General features: G+C 41.5%; 1 protein-coding gene across 1 annotated transcript in view; it reads left to right on the plus strand.

Annotated features, from left to right (window-relative positions):
* CDH23 (cadherin related 23) overlaps nt 1-25,278 on the plus strand; it is a 1,839,731-nt gene that overhangs the window by 522,421 nt on the left and 1,292,032 nt on the right. Inside the window, exon 4 of the mRNA XM_069753216.1 lies at nt 21,717-21,859. Coding sequence (XP_069609317.1) covers nt 21,717-21,859 — 143 coding nt within the window. The remainder of the gene's footprint in view (nt 1-21,716; nt 21,860-25,278) is intronic.

The following is a 25,278-nucleotide window of genomic DNA, read 5'->3' on the forward strand; positions in this document are numbered from 1 at the left end:
TATCGGTTCCGCTCGCTTTTCTGAAGTAGCGTATGTTGATTCTGGAGCGGCTGGAAATTTTATTCAACTCGAGGCGGTCAGTAGGTTTCAAATTCCTGTCAGATCCTTGGAGTCTCCTCGGCAGTTAGCTTCAGTTGACGGTCGGCCCTTGCAGGAGACCGTTACTTTGGTCACAGAAGAAGTGGAACTGCAAATCGGAGCTTTACATCGGGAGAGGATTGCCTTCTACGTGTTGCCATCTTTATCTCATACGTTTCTCCTGGGTCTTCCGTGGTTAAGAATACATGAGCCAGTTTTAGATTGGCGTTCTGGTGATGTCCTCCATTGGGGCCATGCCTCCAAGTTTGCTGGTCATGCCGGTCTTAAGAAGACGCTCTTGCTTCTTTCCCGCTACTACTGGTGGCCGACTCTTTCCCAGGATGTTCAACATTTTGTTGCTTCTTGTCCGTCTTGTGCCAAGAACAAGATTCCTAGACGACGGCCCTCAGGACTTCTTCATCCGCTGCCAGTTCCTTCAGCTCCGTGGCAACACATTGCAATGGATTTCATCACCGATTTGCCTCGCTCTTCCGGCTGCACTGTCATCCTTGTTGTTGTGGATAGGTTCTCCAAAATGGCTCATTTTTTATCCCTTCCTGGTTTACCCTCTGCACCTGAACTGGCAAAAATTTTTGTCCGCCATATTTTTCGTATTCATGGCTTTCCTCAACATATCGTTTCGGATAGAGGAGTTCAGTTTACATCTCGGTTCTGGAGAGCGCTCTGTAAATATATGAACATCTCACTTGACTTCTCTTCTGCCTACCACCCTCAGTCCAACGGTCAAGTGGAACGCACCAATCAGACTCTGGTAACTTATCTTCGTCATTTTTCCAATGCACATCACAGTGACTGGTCTGATCTTCTTCCTTGGGCAGAATTTGCATACAACAACCATCCCAGTGAATCTTCTTCCAAGTCGCCCTTCTTTATCGTCTACGGTCAACATCCTGGTGTACCTCTACCGGTTCCTCCTGTCTCGGGGGTGCCGGCGGCTGATCTTTTGTCCGGGGAGTTCTCCAGGATCTGGCAGGAGACCAAGACCGCTCTTGAATTTGCGCGAGACAGAATGAAGAGACATGCTGACAAGAGGCGCCTAGACCCTCCGTTATATCATCCCGGTGATAGGGTATGGTTATCCTCTAAATTTGTTCACTTAAAGATTCCTTCTCGTAAATTGGGTCCTCGTTATATTGGGCCTTTTGAGATTCTGACCCGTATTAATGATGTCTCCTACAAGTTAAAGCTGCCCTCCTTGCTACGCATTCCTAATTCCTTCCATGTTTCCCTTCTGAAGCCACTTGTTCTCAATCAGTTTCATGCCTCTACTGCGCCTTCTTCCCGGCCGGTCTCCGCTAATGATGTTTTTGAGATTAAGGACATCCTTGCCATGAAGAGAGTGAGGGGGAGGACCTTTTTTCTGGTAGACTGGAAGGGTTTTGGTCCAGAGGAGAGATCCTGGGAGCCTCGGGAGAACATCCAAGCTCCTCGAGTTTTGGCTAGATTTCTTTCTGGTCTTAGAAAGGGGGGAGGTAAGGAGGGGAGTACTGTCAGGTCGCCATTATCACCGCCGCGGCCCCTGCTGTCCGCTTTTACTTACCGCTCCTCGGCGTCCCGGCAGGCTCCTGTTCCTGCGCCGCCTTCTCTGCTCGCTCTCCCGGCTCCTGCTTCCTGTTGGGCGCGCGCGCACTAGGGTGTCCTGCGCGTCCACAGCGCCCTCTACTGGGAGCACTTGTATGCGCACTCTGCCTTTTTCTTTGGACACTCTTTCCCCTGTTCTCTGTGGTCCTGGAGGACCATGACCCGGAAGGTATGCTGCCACTCTGCATTTAAGGCCGCCTCTTCCTTTTGGCTGTGCCTGTCTGTCATTTGTTTTCTGGCAAATGCCTCTGGCTCCCTCACTTCCTAGCATACCTTACGTTCTCCCTGCTGCTTGTCTCTGTCTTTTCGTTTCTGTGTATTATCATTAACTGTCTCCGTGCTTCCCTGGCAGCTCTAAGTTCTCCTGTACCTTCGTTTCTTCCCGGTGTTCCAGATCCTCTGCCTAGTCCTTCCGCCATCGTCTCCTGCGCTTCCGTGGTCTCGTGTCTCCATCCTGTCTTCCGGTTTGTCCTTCCATTCTCTGTCTGTCTTGTCAGTTCCCGTTACCCGTTCCGCTTCTCCTTCTTCGTTCTCTTTTCCGCCGTCCCTGCCCTGACCTTTTCCTTTCCTTGTACTTTGGTACCGGCTGCCGTTCAGTAGTCTCCCCTGGGCCTGCTCCTAACGCTCCCAGTATAGGGGGCGGTCCACCTGGTCCACTCGTCCTGGGGAGGTTCGCTGTTTCGGTCCAGTGGGTCCACTTATCTCGCTTTCCTGGTCCCTGAGCGTAACATATTCTCTTTTATCTGCTCTATCTAGAAACAGGAAGTCTTTTTTTCCCTGCATGAATCATTCTCCTCTTCAACCCCTGACCCAGCTGCTCTGCTCCTCCTCCTGCCAGGGACATTCGCAGTGACTTTCAGTCATATAGGGAAAATTGACCTCCTGTTTCTACATAGCGCTTAGAAGCATGAAGTTAGTCAGGTTTTAATCATGAGATGCTACAGACTGTTATAAAGGAGAATTAACTAGGTAGTAGGGCAAAATGAGCAATTGTAAGTACACAGTGATATATAATATGAGGTTTGTAATATATTAGGAGGATACAAATTTTAAAGAGACTGCTTCTTTAACAACACTGTTGAAGCACAACCATCACAATAATTCAAACCTTTTGGATTTTTGGCAGAAAGTCACATGCTCCTATAAAATTCAAAGGTAGTTTCATGCTAATTGAATGAGAAATTTTCAATTTGGCTTTTTTTTTATAGTTAAATCGCACTGGCCTACTGGGGTTATGCAATTACAGACACAAACGTGATAAATGCTTGAACAAATATGGTGCGGCGCCTTTGTCCTGGTAGGAGAAATGGGACTGCAGAATACACAGTGATATTGCAAATAATGCAAATAATGCAAGACACGAGCACCGCTGATAATGACCATCCGAGGAATAGCATATGTCGTCAAGGTTCCTTTATTGATAAATTATTCAAGTTAAATGTTTCAAAATTGAATTTGTATCCCCATTAATAGACCTGGTTCATTAGCCACATCAATAATCTATGGCTACTGGACAGGAGTCGTGAAAATCACCATTTATTTGATTGCATCCATGGCTGCTATTGATATTAGCTGGCACACGTGCATCACACAGCAACAATGACATTTCACCAGGATGGCTAATTAATTGAAGAGCCATGGATGCTGTCAGGTAAGAAGCAGTTCCCATGACTTGTGTCCAACACCCACAGATTACTGACATAGCAGATGGACTGAATCGTGTGAATCTATTTGCACCAACTTCATTGGGCCACGTACTGTATCTGGCCTAATTCAGTATGAAAACTCTTTTCTGGAATAAATTACTAGTAAAAAAACTTTGATTACATCATTTTTTCTCTGGACGATCATTAACAGCAGTGCCTGCGTGTTGCATATTTTGCTATACCATTTGATGTTGCTAGCTGCATTATATGTATGATCTTATTGTTACATGGCCACAAATCTCCATAAAGCTATAAGAATACAGATTTGTAAAGAGATTGAAAAGGACTAAACATAGTGCAGGCCATTGTTATCCCCTTTTAAGATGTTTTTGGTTGTGAGGCTGTCACTTTTTTTTCTTTCCTGCCTTCAAAGAACCATAACTTTTTTATTTGTATCAAAACTAGAGATCGATTCACAGATAGTCAACCTCCCTGAAATTTGCTGGGAAATTTGAAACTTTGCAATTCCATTGGAATTGGTCCTCTTCAAAAATTGCCCAGCACCATTTCCAAACACTGCTGAAGACTCAGATAGAACAAAGGAAAATCCGAATAAGTGGTGAGGAAATGACAATAAGGCATAGGTGGAAAACTGAAAAAACTCCATTATTGTAACAGTTGGTGAGAAGGTGGCACTAACAATAGGATAGAGTGCTTGCTAGTGATAACCGGGTGTGCTTGTTAATTGAGATTTCCTAACATGCTCGGGTGGTCTCTGAGTATCTTGGGCGTGCTTATAGATGATTGTGTCCCCGCAGCTGCTTGGCTTGTGGCTGTTAGACAACCTGAACACATGCAGGGATTGCCTGTTTGTTACTGAATAACCAGATGTATTCAGGCTGTCTAGCAGCTGCAAACCATGCAGCTGCAGTGACACAAACATAATTTATGAGCACACCCAAGATACTCAGAGAACATGCGAGCATGCTCGGAAAACTCAAGTAACGAGTATACTCACTGATCACTAGTGCCTGCACATGTAATTATAAAATCACATAAAAATGAGTGAATTCAGAAAATAGTGAACCACTCAAGAAACACATTGTGCCAGACAAAATGCAAAAGAAGGAGGATTGGATGGATAAGGGAAAATACATGTGAGTCATGGCAACTGCAGAACTTGACCTATATCCAACCTGGAGGGAATCAATGCACTGTGATGTGCAGAGCAGTGTGTGGACGCAAAGCTCAAAGGGCGAAGTGTATGACAGCAATAGAATGGAAATCTGCTGAACCACAATGAATATATATGATACAGTGGGATATCACAAAAGTCAACCAATTAATGGAGTAAAATATACCAAAATGGCTATAAGTCTGTATAGGAAAACTCAGGTGCTCAAAAATGCAGACATAATGGAGATATGAGTAATGTACAAAGCGCCTGTAGAAAGGGAAAGCTGATATTAACTGAGTGGTAGGAAGATGTGTGCATGCCACGCACCCCGATGCACGTTTCAGATTGTTGTCCTTCACCCTCTTTCTTACCACTTATTTGGATTTTCCTTTCTTGATTCTTTTTAACTACCCAAATGGTAAGCCCTTCCCTTCCATGCACACATATATAATTACTATTGTGATATGCTCATAACTTTTGATATGCTTTGCCTTCGTCCCATATGCATTTGTTTCTCTGAAGACTCAGATAACAGTCTAATGATATCAGGCACGACCGGCCACGCAGGCTTCACCATAATAGCCATCATCACATGGTCTAGCTCAGCCAAACAGGAACTATCACAAGAGGTATAAAAGATGGGCGCTGACCAAGGAGCACCATTAAATGCTAGTACAGTATAGGTATTGGAGGTTAGAGTGCATACCTCATTTCTCCTAGGGATAGAAAAATGCCTAATCTGATTGTGATGTACTACTACAGTGCTGATCCATATGGAAAATGGGAGTGCTGGTCTCAGTATGTTAATACTAATTTGAAGAGTAAAGTGATATATCAGGAAGTGGTGTGGCTTTATAGTCACTCAGTGTGACTGTGATATAATAGCCTTTTTTATTCTTCACACACTGACAACAACTTGGTTTTAATTCTCTTGATGCTAATTTGTTCTCTATCTCTTCTTTTTCGGGGCAATTAGCTGATTTCAATATTGCAATTGAAGCAAATTTATGATGCTATGTTTCCATGGTAAGTAAACGTAGTGCTTTGGACGCAGCTGATACCGCGCTCCGCCAAAAGCGCCATGCCCTTGTTGACTGCGCGGTGATTCCACATGTGTTCATTAAACACATGCGGAATCACTGCATCAGATATATAGACTGGGTTATTTGTCTTGCGGAGACGGAGTGTCTCTGCAAGACTAATAGACATGCTGCAGTCTAGAAAGACGCGTCGCATGTGCGTAAACGCAGGGCCGCCGGATGTGGCCTTGAGCACGTAGAGGAGACAAGATTTCATAAAATCCCCTCCACTATGTTGTAACATCTGGACGCTGCGGATTGGATGCTGCGGATGTACGCAGTGTCCAATCCGCAGCAAATCATGATGTATTACGCCACATGGAAACATACCCTTAGTGCAAATGCAATTTTAGGGAAAATTTGGGAACCAAATTCAAGTTTCAAACGATCCGCTCGCATCAAGTCAAAACTCTTTAGATCTAACTACGATATTCTGTAAATTGGCCATGAAATATTTAATTCATTGAAAAATTTTGTGGGATGAAAAAAATTAAAACAATTCTTCAATTTTTGGATATTAATTTAGATTTTGCTTTTCTAGCATTTACTCAGTAGTAAAAAATAATATGTTATCTTTATTTTGCAAGTAAATGACCCTTATTTATCAAAGCACTTTTGCCAGAATTCTTGTTTAAAATTTGCTTTGAAGAGTCACAAAATATTTTCGCAACTCAAAGTTGTGCAACAATGTTGTGACTGTTGGTGTTCTCCTGCCAGTTTCTCCCAACTCTTTCAAAAACAGGAGACACTGGAATGAGTCAGGGAACCTAAGGGCCATGATGGCACAGCATGACTAATTCATGCCAAGCTAATCTCTATACCAGAAGCCTTTCTCCACTGTTTGAATAGGATAAGATTACTGGTAAGCTGAATGTCTCTCATCAGACACTTCTGATTCATTAAACGCCATGCACTAGAAAATCTCCAGGCTTTATGATCAAGGCCAATGTGAATATTACATATTTATGTAGCTTTTACTATGTTTTGCTACTTTTGCAAAATGAAAAAGACTATTTAAAAATATATATATTAAAAATATTTGTTTTTCAAATTCTTCCAGAGTAAACCACAGTTCTTGTGTTACTCATCAGATACCTCTGTCAATAACTCATTAAACCATTTAGTAAAAACTTGTATTTTCTTGTATCCAATGATTGTTACAGTTGCAAATTGACAGAATACTTAAAAACACTAGCGTTAACATTTCAGTTCCCAGGTCATAGGTCACAGTGGAATTCTACAATAATAAGACATAAGAATGCATCAATACAGGAAGCAAGAAGTAGTGTATACCAATCAATATGATACTTGGTAATTAGAAACATATCAATAAAAATAGACTAAGATGAAAAATATATGTATGGATTTTGACAAAATTAATAATTAATTGCATAACAAATTCATATAAAATATTTCACATAAATATAGAAAAAATAAACAGAGTTGTACCAAAGAATAGTAGCTAAAGGTGTAACTCATTGTGACTAGTAACATAGTAACATAGTAACATAGTTAGTAAGGCCGAAAAAAGACATTTGTCCATCCAGTTCAGCCTATATTCCATCATAATAAATCCCCAGATCTACGTCCTTCTACAGAACCTAATTGTATGATACAATATTGTTCTGCTCCAGGAAGACATCCAGGCCTCTCTTGAACCCCTCGACTGAGTTCGCCATCACCACCTCCTCAGGCAAGCAATTCCAGATTCTCACTGCCCTAACAGTGAGAATCTGGAATTGCTTGCCTGAGGAGGTGGTGATGGCGAACTCAGTCGAGGGGTTCAAGAGAGGCCTGGATGTCTTCCTGGAGCAGAACAATATTGTATCATACAATTAGGTTCTGACTAGACATGAGCGGATTGATCTTCATCGGATCCAGTTCGAATTTCCAGAAATTTTCGAATTTACATGAACTCAAACACTTTGAGATTCGATTTGTAACATAACATAGTAACATAGTTAGTAAGGCCGAAAAAAGACATTTGTCCATCCAGTTCAGCCTATATTCCATCATAATAAATCCCCAGATTTACGTCCTTCTACAGAACCTAATAATTGTATGATACAATATTGTTCTGCTCCTGGAAGACATCCAGGCCTCTCTTGAACCCCTCGACTGAGTTCGCCATCACCACCTCTTCAGGCAAGCAATTCCAGATTCTCACTGCCCTAAAAGTAAAGAATCCTCTTCTATGTTGGTGGAAAAACCTTTTCTCCTCCGGATGCAAAGAATGCTCCCTTGTGCCCGTCACCTTCCTTGGTATAAACAAATCGTCAGCGAGATATTTGTATTGTCCCCTTATATACTTATACATGGTTATTAGATCGCCCCTCAGTCTTTTTTCTAGACTAAATAATCCTAATTTCGCTAATCTATCTAGGTATTGTAGTTCTCCCATCCCCTTTATTAATCTTGTTGTCCTCCTTTGTACTCTCTCTAGTTCCATTATATCCTTCCTGAGCACCGGTGCCCAAAACTGGACACAGTACTCCATGTGCAGTCTAACTAGGGATTTGTACAGAGGCAGTATAATGCTCTCATCATGTGTATCCAGACCTCTTTTAATGCACCCCATGATCCTGTTTGCCTTGGCAGCTGCTGCCTGGCACTGGCTGCTCCAGGTAAGTTTATCATTAACTAGGATCCCCAAGTCCTTCTCCCTGTCAGATTTACCCAGTGGTTTCCCGTTCAGTGTGTAATGGTGATATTGATTCCTTCTTCCCATGTGTATAACCTTACATTTTGTGGTTTGCAAAAATACTTGCCTGGCACCATTTCCCACTCTGCTGAAGCATCAGAGAGCTGGCTAATGTTATTTTGTGTTGCCACATGGGCTACCACATTTCCTGCAGCTGTGACATCTTACAGATTATTATATCTTGTACAGTGATAGTCAGTACCTGGGCCATCACAGATCAGTGGTTCTCAGTGGAGCAGTTTGTAGAATAGTTTTCCATTTCTGGAGTCACTGGATAAGTCTCTTTTTCCTGTAGAGTGTAAGCTCTTAAAGTCAGCGAGGGCCTCTCATTCTCTCCTGTGGGGTGTGAGGTCTTAAGGTACCGTCACATTAAGCGACGCTGCAGCGATATAGACAATGATGCTGATCGCTGCAGCATCGCTGTTTGGTTGCTGGAGAGCTGTCACACAGACAGCTCTCCAGCGACCAACGATGCCGAAGTCCCCGGGTAACCAGGATAAACATCGGGTTACTAAGCGCAGGGCCGCGCTTAGTAACCCGATGTTTACCCTGGTTACCATTGTAAATGTAAAAAAAAAAACTACATACTTACATTCCTGTCGCTTCCCCTGGCCTCAGCTTCCCTGCACTGTGTAAGCGCTGGCCGGAAAGCAGAGCGGTGATGTCACCGCTGTGCTCTGCTTTACGGCCGGCCGGCGCTGACACTGGGGGACGCAAGGAAGCTGACGCTGAAAGACGTGACAGGAATGTAAGTATGTAGTTTTTTTTTACTTTTACAATGGTAACCAGGGTAAACATCGGGTTACTAAGTGCGGCCCTGCGCTTAGTAACCCGATGTTTACCCTGGTTACCAGTGAAGATATCGCTGAATCGGCGTCACACATGCCGATTCAGCGATGTCAGCGGGTGATCCAGCGACGAAATAAAGTCCTGATCATTCCCCAGCGACCAACGATCTCCCAGCAGAGGCCTGATCGTTGGTCGCTGTCACACATAACGATTTTGTTAACAATATCGTTGCTACGTCACAAAAAGCAACTATATCGTTAACAATATCGTTATGTGTGACGGTACCTTTATGGTCAGCAGGGTCTTCTCTTTACTCTTTCTCTCCTGTAAAGTGTAAGCTGTTATGGTTAGTGAAGTCCTCTCTGTCTCCTATAGGGTGTAAGCTCTCATGGTCAGCAGGGTCTTCTCTTTATCTCTCTCTTATCTGTGGAGTGTAAGCTCTTATGGTCAGCAAGATGATCTCATTTTCTCCTGTTGAGTGTAAGCTTTTTTGTTGAGAAAAGTCCTCTCTCTCCTTTTAGAGTGTAAGTTCTTATGGTCAGCGGGGTTCTCTCACTCACCTGTAGAGAATAAGCTCTTATGGTCAGCGGAGTCCTGTTTCGTTCTCCTATCCCTTATGTGTACTTTCTAAGCAAATACAAGCTTTCCAGTGTTGAGACTTGCACAAATGTATTTGCTGCAAATCGATTTTTTTGTGGAAAAGTTTGCAAATTCAGATTTCAAAAGATCCTTTCTTCTTTAATTGCTACTATTGTATATTTCCCTACCACTCATTTTTGGAAAAAGGAAAGGATATGAAAAGGAGAAGAGAGCATAAGAAAAGAAATTGGATACAAAAAAAGAAACATAAATACAAGATACATAAAAGGAAAATAAAACTGCAAAAAAATTACCTTGTTCTGAAAGTCAAACTTTTTTTTCAGTCTATGGAGATGTATAGTAGCTTTTTTTGTGAGGTGAGCTGTAGTTTTATTGATACCAATTTGGAGAATGCACTACACATTGATAACTTTCATTCAATTTTTAGAAAAATATTTAGAATTGAGAGTCCTCAGTGGTTGATACCTTTTAATGGCTAACTGAAAAGATGGTAACAAATTGCAAGCTTTCGAGACTACACAGGTCTCTTCATCAGGCAAAGACTAAAAGAAATTCTGAAGAATCACATATTTATGCACAACATAGCACAGAAAAAAAAGGAAAAACCATGGATAAGACAGGTGACAGGTGACATGAAGCAGAATTACCCCATGAGTGATAAACAGTTATGTCCATAAATATTGGGCCGGTTCTTAGATAAGGATTGTTTTATTGTCCTCTGATTGGGGTCTGGTTCTGTTGTGATGACCCCTCATAGTTTGAGGGGCAAGTTCCTTAGTTGATGTAAAAAGACATAAATCCGTGCGACACATTCATTCCGGCAGTGAGACTGTCAAAGGTCATCATCGGTTTATATTCCCATACTCTTCTGTCTCTCTGAGATTTGAAGCTACTTTTTAACACAAGTAATTTCATGTCCATAATGTTATGATTTGGGAGACAAAAATGTATTGCCACAGGTAGATCCATTCTTTTTTCTCTTATTGTGTGGCGGTGAGAATTCATTCTTGTTCTAAGCTTTTGCCCTGTCTCCCCCACATACAGACCCGCAGTTGGACATTTAGTACAAATATTTAGGTACACCACATTAGAAGTGACACAGCTGAAAGTACCTGGTATCTTGTAGTCCTGATGTGAATTGGGGATCTTTATCTTGTCCGTGGTCATTATAAATGGACAGGTTTTACATTTTTTCTGATTGCAAGGAAAGGTACCTGCAGCTGTTGGAGAGGACAGGGAGCTTTTGACAATGATGCTTCTTAGATTTGGGGGCTGCCTAAAACACAGTAGTGGGGGGTCTGGAAAAATGGATTTTAAGCGGGCATCTTTTTGCAGTAAAGGTTGTAATTTCCATGTAGATCCCCTTAGCACCTCCAGATTTGGATTGTAGGTAACTACTAGAGGAACCCAGTTATTTTCTTCTTTAGCTTTGTAATGTAGCAGGTGATTCCTTGATATTCTGGTGGCTCTTGTAATCTGGTTTTCAATTGTTCTTGGATGGTAGCCCTGATTCAAAAAGGTCTTTCTGAGGTGACCAAGGTGTTCATCCCTATCCATTGGGTTGGAACATATACGATTGTATCTGATGGATTGGCTGTAGACAATAGAGTTATTTATGTGTTTTGGATGGAAACTGTCCCATTTAAGGTATGTTGGTCGATTGGCTTCTGATACAGGGATGTCTCTATTTTATTGTTCTGCAGCTCAATGATGGTGTCCAAAAAGTTAATTTCAGTGCAGGAGTAGTTGACTGTCAAGTTGATGGTAGGATGAAATTGATTAAACTGTTTATGGAACGTCTTTAGCTATGGCTCAGACTCCGTCCAGATGATTAAAATGTCATCAATGTAGCAGTAGTACGCCAGAGGCCAGATGGGACATGAGGACAAAAAGTCGCTTTCAAGCTTGGCCATGAAAAGATTTGCATACTGTGGGGCCATTTTACTTCCCATTGCTGTGCCAGTCTCCTGTAGATAGATCTTCGTGTCAAATTCAAAATAATTGTGAGTGAGGATGAATTTTATAAGTTTCACCACAGAATGTGCATCAGTCCCTGTGTTTTCCAGGAATAATTTGCAGTCAATTAATCCATCCTGGTGTGGTATGTTGGAGTACAAAGATTCCACATCCATGTTGGCCAGGATGGTTCCTTCTGGTAGAGGACCTATTACTGATAGTGTATTCAATAGGTCATTTGTGTCCTGAATAGGGTTGAGCGACTTTTACCTTTATAGGATCGGGTCGGGTTTCACGAAACCCGACTTTTTCAAAAGTCGGGTCGAGTGAAATCGGCCGATCCTATAAAAAAGTCGGGGTCGGGGTCGGCCGAAACACGAAACCCAATGCAGTGCATTGGGTTTCCAATGGTTCCCAGGGTCTGAAGGAGAGGAAACTCTCCTTCAGGCCCTGGGATCCATATTTAAGTGTAAAATAAAGAATTAAAATAAAAAATATTGCTATACTAACCCTCTGACGCGCCCTGGTACTAACCGGCAGCCTTCCTTCCTTAGAATCAACGCGTGAAGGGCCTTAGATGACGTTGCGGCTTGTGATTGGTCGCGCGACCGCCCATGTGACCGCCCATGTGACCGCCCATGTGACCGCTCGCGCGACCAATCACAAGCCGCGACGTCACCGAAGGTCCTTCAAGCGCTGATTCTTAGGAAGGAAGGCTGCCGGAAAGAAGCAGGGCGTGTCCGAGGGTGAGTATATTCCTATTAGGTATATTCCTATTAGGTATATACTCACCCTCGGACGCGCCCTGCTTCTTTCCGGCAGCCTTCCTTCCTAAGAATCAGCGCTTGAAGGACCTTCAGTGACGTCGCGGCTTGTGATTGGTCGCACGAGCGGTCACATGGGCGGTCGCACGACCAATCACAAGCCGCGACGTCATCTAAGGCCCTTCACGCGCTGATTCTAAGGAAGGAAGGCTGCCGGTTAGTACCAGGGCGCGTCCTAGGGTGAGTATAACAATATTTTTTATTTGAATTCTTTATTTTACACTTAAATATGGATTCTGATACCGATTTCCGATATTGCAAACATGCAATCATGAAACCCACCTTTGCCAAAAGTCGGCGACATCTGAAAATGGCCGACCCATTTCGCTCAACCCTAGTCCTGAATGAAGCTGGGTGTATCCTTTACCAGGAGTTTAAGAATACCCTCTACCCATCCAGATACCTGCTCAGTAAGGGTGCCCACACATGAAATAATTGGTCTTCCTGGATTTCCAGATTTGTGGATTTTGGGAAGTAGGTAGAATGTCCCTGTTCTTGGACTTTCTGGTATCAGGTCATTGGCTCTTATGAATTCGTCAGGCAGACAAGATGCCAACTTGTTTAGTTCCTTGTAATAGTCCTGTGTAGGATCCGACTCCAATTTTTTGTAGTAGCGTGTGTCCATAAGTTGTCTGTTTGTTTCCTTCATATAGTCTGATGTGTTCATCATGGCTATTGCACCTCTCTTGTCAGCAGGTTTGATGATGATTTCTTTGTTGGTTTTCAGAGACTATATTGCCTTTCTCTCCTGGGCACAGATGTTGGATGCTGGTCTCCTGTTAGTATCTATGATGGTGGATTTTATCAAATGTCTGAAGGAGTCTATATAGTTATCCAAATGAGGGTTGCGTCCAGGTGGAGGTGTCCAGTCTGACCTCTTCTTTGTTGTTAGGATCCCTTTTCCTTCAGTCCAGGTGCGTTCTGAATCTTCTGTATCATTGAAATATTCCCTCAGGCGCAGTCTCCTGAAAAAATGTTCCATATCACTGCAGTTCAGTTTTATCCAGGGCCTTAGTAGGACGAAATGAGAGTCCTCTGGAAACCACGGCCAGTTCCACTTTGTTGGATTTATAATCTGACATTAATGACACAGTTAGATGCTTTTGTATCTGGAATGGAGTGGTTGTCCAAGTTGTTAGGTTTTGGCTTTGTTTTGTATCTGTTTGTATAGAGTCCTGAATTGAGGCGCAATCTTTGCAGTTTCTTTTCCTTGATATGAATCAGAAGGGCCCATAGTTTGTTGTAATATTGTTGTAATTTTTGCTCTGTGCCTTCTGTAAGTGTTTTCCTCAGGGTTTCAAATTGCCCTTGGACTTTACTCTTTATGCTGTAGCAGACATGCAAAAGATGATTCCTTAATCTCTCAGAAGTCCTGTTTCACAGGTTTTGTGCATAATGGGTATTGTAGATATGAAGAATTGGGTTTGTAATCCAGAGTCCTTTGGGAATTAGATTCTCCTTTTTGCATTTAGATAGGAAAAAAATGTCGCTGTCCATTTGTGCACGTTTCTTCAGAAGTGGTTTTAGTTCCATAAAGATGCGGTACATTCTGGTATCCTCCATTTTGATACAGGAAAGATATATACTGTATCTTGGTATCATGTTAGCCAGTAGATAAAAATATTTAGAACTAGATGGTGGCCCGATTCTAACGCATCGGGTATTCTAGAATATGTATGTATGTATATAACAGCCACATAGTATATAGCACAAGCCACGTAGTATCCATTCTTTTTTCTCTTATTGTGTGGCGGTGAGAATTCATTCTTGTTCTAAGCTTTTGCCCTGCCTCCCCCACATACAGACCCCCAGTTGGACATTTAGTACAAATAATTAGGTACACCATATTAGAAGTGATGGAGCTGAAAGTACCTGGTATCTTGTAGTCCTGATGTGAATTGGGGATCTTTATCTTGTCCGTGGTCATTATAAATGAACAGGTTTTACATTTTTTCTGATTGCAAGGAAAGGTACCTGCAGCTGTTGGTATCTGCAAGATTGCCTTGCGCAGGCGTGTACTACGGAGGACAGAGAATGAACTTCAATCCAATATTTCGGCCAGCATGCAGCCAGCGGGTAAGGAAAGGGTCAATCAAACACCCGAAAACTCCGCCCATATGACCCAAAACCAGTCCCGCCAAATTCAGGTGTCAGGTTCCCTTTAAAGGGAACCTGTCACCATTTTTGCGAAATAGCAGCTAAAAATATCACCTTATTCAACATTTGCTATGCATTCCCTAAATCCTTATATAACCCCCTGACACACCTTGTATATTCCCGAAAACCTTTTTTAATTTCTCCCGCACTGTATGGTAATCTTCTCAGTCCACTGAGATTGGTATGGTTATAGGACTCTGCATCCCTCCCTGGTTTCTCCTCGCCGTCCTCCTAACATGGATAACGATCCACATCGCCATGCGACATATCACGCCTGCTCATAAATATTGCGATTTGCACCTGCACAGTATGCTTTGCCCAACTGTGGGCAAAGCTGAAAAACAGAAGTGCGCTTGTGCTGGCAAATGCAGTTCCGCTACATGAGCCGGAAGTAATTGTGTCGGCGTATGGCACTTCTGTTTTTCAGCTTCGCCCGCAGTTGGGCAAAGCATACTGCGCAGGTGTGAAACACAATTTTCCTGAGCAGGCACGAGATATCACACGGCGCAAGAGGCATCATCCATGAAGTAGGACGCAAGCAACAGCCGATCGGAGTGTTGTAGAGGCCCGAAACCACGCTCATCGGACCGGACTGAGAAGATTACATACAGCGCGGGAGAAATTAAAAAGGTCTTTGGGGAGTATACAAGGGGAGTCAGGCTTATATAAGGATTTAGGGAATGCATAGCAGATGCTGAATAAGGTGATATTTTTATCTGCTATGTCACAAAACTGGTGACAGGTTCCCTTTAAGTTAGCTTGTAACCAAACTATCCAAGGCTTTCTCTTTTTCTGCAATACCTATTATTTCATTGAATCTACTCATTGTATATGCAGCAACACTTTTCTTTGGTTAATGCAGCCCAGTTGTATCAGTCTACATTTATCAACATTAAACTTTATCACATGTCTCTATCATGATAGCTGTGGTCAAAAACAAAAAAGTCAGTAGTTACAAGACCACAATGCATTGTGTATGTTTATAGTTTTTGAGTGACTTATTTCCTCACATTCGAATGTCTTCTAAATTACAGCAGTCCACTATTTTTATTTCCTGAATGTTACAGTGCTTGCAAAGTTTTTCATTTTGGTATTTTTTTAACACTGAAAATTTAGCACGAGTAAGGCTGACCAAGTACCGTCTATGAAAAATAGGTTGGTTCAAAGGTAATCTGCATATACATGCATTATACATTTGCTATGATGTTTATACAGTGTTCAGATATTCTTGGTGGATCGTGGTTTTAGTACAGGAAGTGTCAGACAGAAGTGTCATTGTGTTAATTGGAAGGATAACTTAAATCTTGCACTTAAGAACGTTGCAATCTCCACCTGCAATTTCCATATTTTGCTAGTTATCAGACCATATTCCAGTATTTGACTGGATTTTAAGGAAAATAAGTTAACACCTGAAATACCAGGCAATTTTTTTGGCACTTTTGTTTTCTCCTTTCCTCCTTTCACAAACCTTAATCTTTTACATTTTCTGTTGACCCAGCCAAAAGAAAGGTTTTGGGCTTTTTTGCAGTATGAGCTCTAGTTTTGAATGACTCTATTCAAATGATCAAATAATGTACTTCAAAGCACAAAACAAATCCAAGTGGTGATTTAAAACCATAACACAAAATAATATTCAGTATTATTTGGATTATAAGATGCAGTTTTTATCCTCTAAATTTGAAAGGATTATGGGAGTGCGTCTCTGAAGATAGCTTACAAGGAATAGGGGGTGGCTGCTTGTCATCAGAGGCAGGGTCGCTACTGCTGGAGACCAGTGGCATGAGTGGGGCATTTATTTCATTATTACTAATAAATAAATCAATGAAAAAAAGACCTAAGGATATGGATATTTGCCCATTCCCAGAATATTAAGACCAGCTCACAGAGGTTGCTTTTATGAAAGAGCGGGCAGAAAAAAGCCTTTAGTTTGACACAAAAATTGTAAGGCTCATTTTGAGTTTGTCAAAAGACATGTGGGAGCCTCCTCAAATGTACGAAAGAAGGTGCTTTGGTTAGCTGAAACCAAAATTTATCTTTTTGGTTACCAAGGTAAATGTTATCTTTGTCGCCTAAACAGCACAGCTCATAACTCCAAGAACACATTCCCCCACAGTAAAACTTGGTGTTTGCAGTATCATGCAGTGAGGATGTTTTTCGGCAGCACCGACAGAGAAAATGATCCAAATTAATTGGAGGATGGATGTGCAAAATACTGGGATATTCTTGAGCAAAACTTATTTCAGTCTGTCAGTGATTTGAGACTGCTAAAGTAATACTTGTGTGGTTTAAGAGGAAACATGTAAATGTTTTGCAGTGGCCTAGTCAAAGCCCAGATCTTAATGCAACTGAGAATCTTTGATCAGACTTGAAGATTGCTGTTCACCAGAGGAAACCATCTAATTTGAAGGAGCCGGAGCAGGTTTTTGCACTAAACTCCCAGTGGCAAGATGTGGAAAGCTAATGGAGACTTATCCAAAGTAACTTGCTGCTTTAATTTCTGCAAAAGGAGGCTCTACAAAATACTGACTTTAGAGGGGTGAAATGCCAAGGGGGTGAATACTTTCGCAAGCAACTATGCAATATATATATATATATATATATATACACAGTCATGGCCAAAAGTATTGACACCCCTGCAATTCTGTCAGATAATACTCAGTTTCTTCCTGAAAATGATTGCAAAGACAAGTTCTTTGCTATTATTATCTTCATTTAATTTGCCTTAAATGAAAAAACACAAAAAGAATTGTCCTAAAGCCCAATTGGATATAATTCCACACCAAACATAAAAAAGGGGGTGGACAAAAGTATTGGCACTGTTTGAAAAATCATGTGATGCTTCTCTAATTTGTGTAATTAACAGCACCTGTAACTTACCTGTGGCACCTAACAGGTGTTGGCAATAACTAAATCACACTTGCAGCCAGTTGACATGGATTAAAGTGGACTCAACCTCTGTCCTGTGTCCTTGTGTGTACCACATTGAGCATGAATAAAAGAAAGAAGACCAAAGAACTGTCTGAGGACTTGAGAAACCAAATTGTGAGGAAGCATGAGCCATCTCAAGGCTACAAGTCTATCTCCAAAGACCTGAATGTTCCTGTGTCTACGGTGCGCAGTGTCATCAAGAAGTTTAAAGCCCATGGCACTGTGGCTAACCTCCCTAGATGTGGACGGAAAAGAAAAATTGACAAGAGATTTCAACGCAAGATTGTGCGGATGTTGGATAAAGAACCTCGACTAACATCCAAAGTTCAAGCTGCCCTGCAGTCCGAGGGTACAACAGTGTCAACCCGTACTATCTGTCAGCATCTGAATGAAAAGGGACTGTATAGTAGGAGACCCAGGAAGACCCCACTTCTTACCCCAAGGCATAAAAAAGCCAGGCTGGAGTTTGCCAAAACTTACCTGAAAAAGCCTAAAACATTTTGGAAGAATGTTCTCTGGTCAGATGAGACAAAAGCAGAGCTTTTTGGGCAAAGGCATCAACATAGAATTTACAGGAGAAAAAAAGAGTCATTCAAAGAAAAGAACACGGTCCCTATAGTCAAACATGGCGGAGGTTCCCTGATGTTTTGGGTTGCTTTGCTGCCTCTGGCATTGGACTGCTTGACCGTGTGCATGGCATTATGAAGTCTGATTACTAACAACAAATTTTGCAGCATAATGTAGGACCCAGTGTGAAAAAGCTGGGTCTCCCTCAGAGGTCATGGGTCTTCCAGCAGGACAATGACCCAAAACAGACTTCAAAAAGCACTAGAAAATGGTTTGAGAGAAAGCACTGGAGACTTCTAAGGTGGCCAGCAATGAGTCCAGACTTGAATCCCATAAAACACCCGTGGAGAGATCAAAAAATGGCAGTTTGGAGAAGGCACCCTTCAAATATCAGGGACCTGGAGTAGTTTGCTAAAGAAGAATGGTCTAAAATTCCAGCAGAGCATTGTAAGAAACTCATTGATGGTTACCGGAAGCGGTTGGTCGCAGTTATTTTGGCTAAAGGTTGTGCAACCAAGTATTAGGCTGAGGGTGCCAATACTTTTGTCTGGACCATTTTTGGAATTTTGTGTGAAATGATCAATGTTTTGCTTTTTGCTTAATTTTTTGTGTTTTTTTCATTTAAGATAAATTAAATGAAGATAATACCAAAGAATTTGTGATTGAAATCATTTTCAGGAAGAAACTGAGTATTATCTGACAGAATTGCAGGGGTGTCAATACTTTAGGCCACAACTGTATATATATTGCATATGTATATATATATATATATACAGTGGGGCAAAAAAGTATTTAGTCAGTCAGCAATAGTGCAAGTTCCACCACTTAAAAAGATGAGAGGCGTCTGTAATTTACATCATAGGTAGACCTCAACTATGGGAGACAAACTGAGAAAAAAAAATCCAGAAAATCACATTGTCTGTTTTTTTAACAATTTATTTGCATATTATGGTGGAAAATAAGTATTTGGTCAGAAACAAACAATCAAGATTTCTGTCTCTCACAGACCTGTAACTTCTTCTTTAAGAGTCTCCTCTTTCCTCCACTCATTTCCTGTAGTAATGGCACCTGTTTAAACTTGTTATCAGTATAAAAAGACACCTGTGCACACCCTCAAACAGTCTGACTCCAAACTCCACTATGGTGAAGACCTAAGAGCTGTCAAAGGACACCAGAAACAAAATTGTAGCCCTGCACCAGGCTGGGAAGACTGAATCTGCAATAGCCAACCAGCTTGGAGTGAAGAAATCAACAGTGGGAGCAATAATTAGAAAATGGAAGACATACAAGACCACTGATAATCTCCCTCGATCTGGGGCTCCACGCAAAATCCCACCCCGTGGGGTCAGAATGATCACAAGAACGGTGAGCAAAAATCCCAGAACCACGCGGGGGGACCTAGTGAATGAACTGCAGAGAGCCGGGACCAATGTAACAAGGCCTATCATAAGTAACACACAGCGCCACAATGGACTCAGATCCTGCAGTGCCAGACGTGTCCCACTGCTTAAGCCAGTACATATCCGGGCCCGTCTGAAGTTTGCTAGAGAGCATTTGGATGATCCAAAGGAGTTTTGGGAGAATGTCCTATGGTCTGATGAAACCAAACTGGAACTGTTTGGTAGAAACACAACTTGTCGTGTTTGGAGGAAAAAGAATACTGAGTTGCATCCATCAAACACCATACCTACTGTAAAGCATGGTGGTGGAAACATCATGCTTTGGGCCTGTTTCTCTGCAAAGGGGCCAGGACGACTGATCCGGGTACATGAAAGAATGAATGGGGCCATGTATCGTGAGATTTTGAGTGCAAACCTCCTTCCATCAGCAAGGGCATTGAAGATGAAACGTGGCTGGGTCTTTCAACATGACAATGATCCAAAGCACACCGCCAGGGCAACGAAGGAGTGGCTTCGTAAGAAGCATTTCAAGGTCCTGGAGTGGCCTAGCCAGTCTCCAGATCTCAACCCTATAGAAAACCTTTGGAGGGAGTTGAAAGTCAGTGTTGCCAAGCGAAAAGCCAAAAACATCACTGCTCTAGAGGAGATCTGCATGGAGGAATGGGCCAACATACCAACAACAGTGTGTGGCAACCTTGTGAAGACTTACAGAAAACGTTTGACCTCTGTCATTGCCAACAAAGGATATATTACAAAGTATTGAGATGAAATTTTGTTTCTGACCAAATACTTATTTTCCACCATAATATGCAAATAAATTGTTAAAAAAACAGACAATGTGATTTTCTGGATTTTTTTTTTCTCAGTTTGTCTCCCATAGTTGAGGTCTACCTATGATGTAAATTACAGACACCTCTCATCTTTTTAAGTGGTGGAGCTTGCACTATTGCTGACTGACTAAATACTTTTTTGCCCCACTGTATATATGAAGAAAAAAGTGAAGCAGCACAAAAAATAAAAAGAAATGTGGACTTTATTGCCTGGATGGCGTGGCGACGTTTCGGATGCAAGATCCTTTCTCATCCGAAACGTCGCCACGCCATCCAGGCAATAAAGTCCACATTTCTTTTTATTTTTTGTGCTGCTTCACTTTTTTCTTCATATTGCTGGAAGTCATTGGACTACTGACTGGGGAAGCTTTGCACTTTATCAGGTACTTTGTAGATGCTGTTCCAATTTTTATACATATATATATATATATATATACATATATATATATACACATATATATATATATATATATATATATATATATATAAATTATTATTTTTTTTGTACAAGTTTTAGGCATGTGTACAAAAATGTTTTAAAAAATTGTACAAAAGTGTTTTCATGAATAGAAGTGTTATTAGTTTATTTTTTATTAATTAACTAATTGCAAAGCAAATAAAAAGACATGTAAATAATATCATTTTTGGTATGACTACCATTCTTCTTCATTCAAGGCATCAATTCTTTTCATTGACTCAATCATGTTGAGATCAGGGCTCTGAGAGAGCCATATCATCACTTCCAGGTCATTGCCCTGCTATATAATAACTTGAAGAAAGTGAAGAAATTTCCTTGCAAGTGGAGCTGAATATAAGAAAGTGAAGTAAGGGATCTGATTAGAATTAATGGGGTCCTTAATGCTCAGAAATACAGGTAGATACCTATGTATTATGCAGTACCACCAAGGAAGCATCTGATTCACTCCAGAGTGATTCTGCACTAGGACAACAGCTCCAAACATGCAGTCAATGGCGTTAAGAACTATCTTCAGTTTAAAGAAGAACAAGATGTCCTGGAAGTGATATTTTGGCCCCCCATTTCCCTGATCTCAACACCATGAAGTCTGTGTGGGATTGCATGAGAGACAGCAGTCACACAAGCTTTGATACACAAATCTGTGGTTAGGTCTCCAAGATGTTTGAAATAACCTCCCTGCTGAGTTTCTTCAAAATCCTAGTGCCAGTGTACCTAGAAAAATTGATGATTTGATGTCGTTTTGATAGTACGTCATGTCGATAAGGGATTCATTTTCAGAAAGCCCACAAATTGGACAAGTGCTGTTTTACACTTAATATCTTTGTTTTGACACTTTGCATCACATTAATATGTTATATCACCCAGCTAAAAACAAAATGGGTAACATCATATAATTTTTTTCCAGGTTCCTCAATAACTCAACTACGTGCTCAAGATTATGATGGTGACAAATTGGTGTATGGAATAGTAGGTGATGAAGCCAGTAAATTTTTTGCTGTGGAAAGTGAGACCGGCGTGGTATGGCTCAGGCAATCCTTGGATCGAGAGGTAATATAGAAATTAAAAGGCTTCATTATGGAAATGTTTGGGTTTTTTTTGCAAGATTTCAGTGTATTTGTGCCATTTTTGAAAGGTTCTCCAATATATATCTAGTCAGGATAGGCTGCAGACTGAAAGCATACAGCCCTTGAGACAAGAGTTGAATCACACATACCTTTGTCAGCAGCCAGGAGCATGGCTGCAATATATGAAGAGACATATTTTAACCTACATTGTGATAGTCGAGGAGATGTCCAGCTTCATCCTTGTCCTCCATCAGTCTGACAGCTTTATTGCAATGCACAAGACTGACTGTACCTAGCTGGAAAACAAGTAACATTGAGGAGGACAAAGCTGGAGATAACCTTTGTGATCAGCAAGTAACAGATATATTTCACTATATATGACAGTTGTGCTCCCGGCCGCCGACCGAGGTATGTGTGATACAGCTCTTCTCAGCTGGGACGAAGGTCTCGGGAGCTGTATGTCTTCAGTCTGCAGCCTGTACTGACATGTGACAAGGAAGAGACGAAGTTTGAATTTTATCATGGATGCCATTTTATCTCATTCTCAGAGAATCCCTTTAAAAATGAGGATCGGCAACACTCTCGTGCTCATATTCATAGGCAAAGGCTTATAAATTATGTTTTAAATACTATTTTAACTGTTTATATATTTAACAGCACAGAAATTAAATAATAATCATTGCACAACCATATTTACATTTTAGGTAGCATTAGACATTAGTCACCCCAATATCTATTTGTTCTTTCTAGTGTTATTCACATCTTGATCATTATATGCCATATCCACAGAATGTGACACAAATGCCCATAGATGTGGGTCCCAATGGCTGGAAATGTGACAAATTAATGTATCGAAGTCATGTTGCATCTGAGTGAAGAGGTGTCTAGACATTCCAGTTCTCAGTTTTGCAGTTTAATATGAAACCAGGTTTTGGACATATTGAATCTAAGGTCTCATTCACATGTCAGTGTTTAAACATGTACGTGAAAAAATAGATCTGGTGTCATCAGTGTTTTAAATCAGTGCGTCATGAGTGTGTCCTTTTTTACCATCAGTGTTATGCATCAGTGTGTCATCCATGTGTCTGTTTTTACCATCAGTGTGTCATCCATGTGTCCATTTTTACCATCAGTGTGTCATCCATGTGTCCGTTTTTACCATCAGTGTGTCATCCATGTGTCTGTTTTACCATTGTGTCATCCGTATGTCCGTTTTTACCATCAGTGTGTCATCTGTGTGTCCGTTTTTACCATCAGTGTGTCATCCAGGTGTCTGTCTTTATCATCAGTGTGTCATCCACGTCTGTCTGTCTTTACCATCAGTGTGTCATCCATGTGTCTGTCTTTACCATAAGTGTGTCATCCATGTGTCTGTCTTTACCATCAGTGTGTCATCCATGTGTCTGTCTTTACCCTCAGTGTGTCATCCGGGTGTCCGTTTTTTCCATCAGTGTGTCATCCAGGTGTCTGTTTTTACCATCAGTGTGTCATCCAGGTGTCCGTTTTTACCATCAGTTTGTCATCCAGGTGTCTGTTATTACCATCAGTGTGTCATCCAGGTGTCCATTTTTACCATCAGTGTGTCATCCATGTGTCCATCTTTACCATCAGTGTGTCATCCTTGTGTCTGTCTTTACCATCAGTGTGTCATCCATGTGTCTGTTATTACCATCAGTGTGTCATCCAGGTGTCCATCTTTACCATCAGTGTGTCATCCATGTGTCTGTCTTTACCATCAGTGTGTCATCCATGTGTCCATTTTTACCATCAGTGTGTCATCCATGTGTCCGTTTTTACCATCAGTGTGTCATCCAGTTGTCGGTTTTTACCATTACTGTGTCATTCATGTGTCCGTTTTTACCATCAGTGTGTCATCCAGTTGTCGGTTTTTGCCATCAGTGTGTCATCCATGTGTCTGTCTTTACCATCAGTGTGTCATCCAGTTGTCCATTTTTACCATTAGTGTGTCATCCATGTGTCTGTCTTTACCATCAGTGTGTCATCCAGTTGTCAGCTTTTACCATTAGTGTGTCATCCAGGTGTCCGTTTTTACTGTTTTTGTGCATCATTGTGTCACACGGTCATGTGCATTGAACCATAGATTATAATGAAGACCCGTGGTGCCCGTGAGAGAAACCAATACAACACCTATACTGTAGGTGCGACGTGGATGTCGGAGGCCTAAGATGTACCCAGAGAGAATCTTTGTGAACAGAAGAAATAATTTTTTTCTACTTAGTGATACAGAAATCATGGCTGATATTCCAATAGTTGTCTCAGTCCTGCAAGTGTGAACCTTTTAATCATGGTACTGCCCGCTAGATTGGTATTGTCCAACAAAAGTGGAATCTTTCTTTAAGATGAATTTTCACAATTGGAAAAAAACATCTGCTTTGTTTTTTCAAGAAATGTCATCTTTACTGTCCGTGGGCTTTCTGTTATTGCAGTGAGCTGAGTGTAAGTGAATGGGGTTCAGCAACAATACCAGACAGAGCTTGCCTGGGACCAAAAGTAGTATAGTTTCTGGGAAAAAAAAAAAGATGTACTCCTTTGGGTGGCTAATAAAGATATGGAGGCAAAATGCAATGGAAGTCTCAGAATTTATAAAAAAAATGAAAATCAAGCATTTGTCATGCACAAAATTTCAAGCGTACCGATTAGGGTGGAAGAATGAGCGCTAGCATTCGTAACCTACTTTTTGGTGAAATGATGAAACATCTGTTGGTTTGTTGTTTTCTGTCTTCCTATTCCGTCTCTAGGAGCATAAGAGAGTTACATGGTCGTTTATTACATGTGAAAAATAAAGACATGTATTTGTAGAAGCCGCATTTAGGAAGCCACTCTGGGAGGATATAGTTTATGGTGTGTTTATCCGGGGAGGGCTAGCAGACAGTGTCTGGAATAGAAGGAGATAACTGCAAGCAGTGCCTAGGGGCCTGAGATGGATTCCTAGCAGTCTCTCTGCATGGAGCTGCCGCATCCTGATAGCAGCACCTGAGATGAGGAGTCTGTAAATCACCCGCAACTTCCTTCAGGGCAGGAAAATAGCTGATGGGAATGATGAGCATTCCGCTGCCTGGAGCTATAGAACATACTTTGTTTGGTTTATGGTGATTGTACCCAATTCTCTTTCTTAGCTGCTAAAATAAGTAATACATAAAACATGATCATACTTTGAAGAAAAGATCCTAGTAGTGTCTGAAGTCATAGAACCACATAGTATTATGACATTTTGTCCAGTTTTGTTATATAATTACTAGCTATTGAACCCGTTCTACGCCCGGGTGGCGAGCATTTATATTGGTATATGGTCTCCATCCTGGTATGTGCTGCTCCATCCTGCGTCCCCATCCTGTCATGTGCTGCTCCATCCTGCGTCCCCATCCTGTCATGCGCTGCTCC

Source organism: Ranitomeya imitator, chromosome 2 (genome assembly GCF_032444005.1).
Source record: "Ranitomeya imitator isolate aRanImi1 chromosome 2, aRanImi1.pri, whole genome shotgun sequence".
Taxonomy (NCBI): Eukaryota; Metazoa; Chordata; class Amphibia; order Anura; family Dendrobatidae; genus Ranitomeya; species Ranitomeya imitator.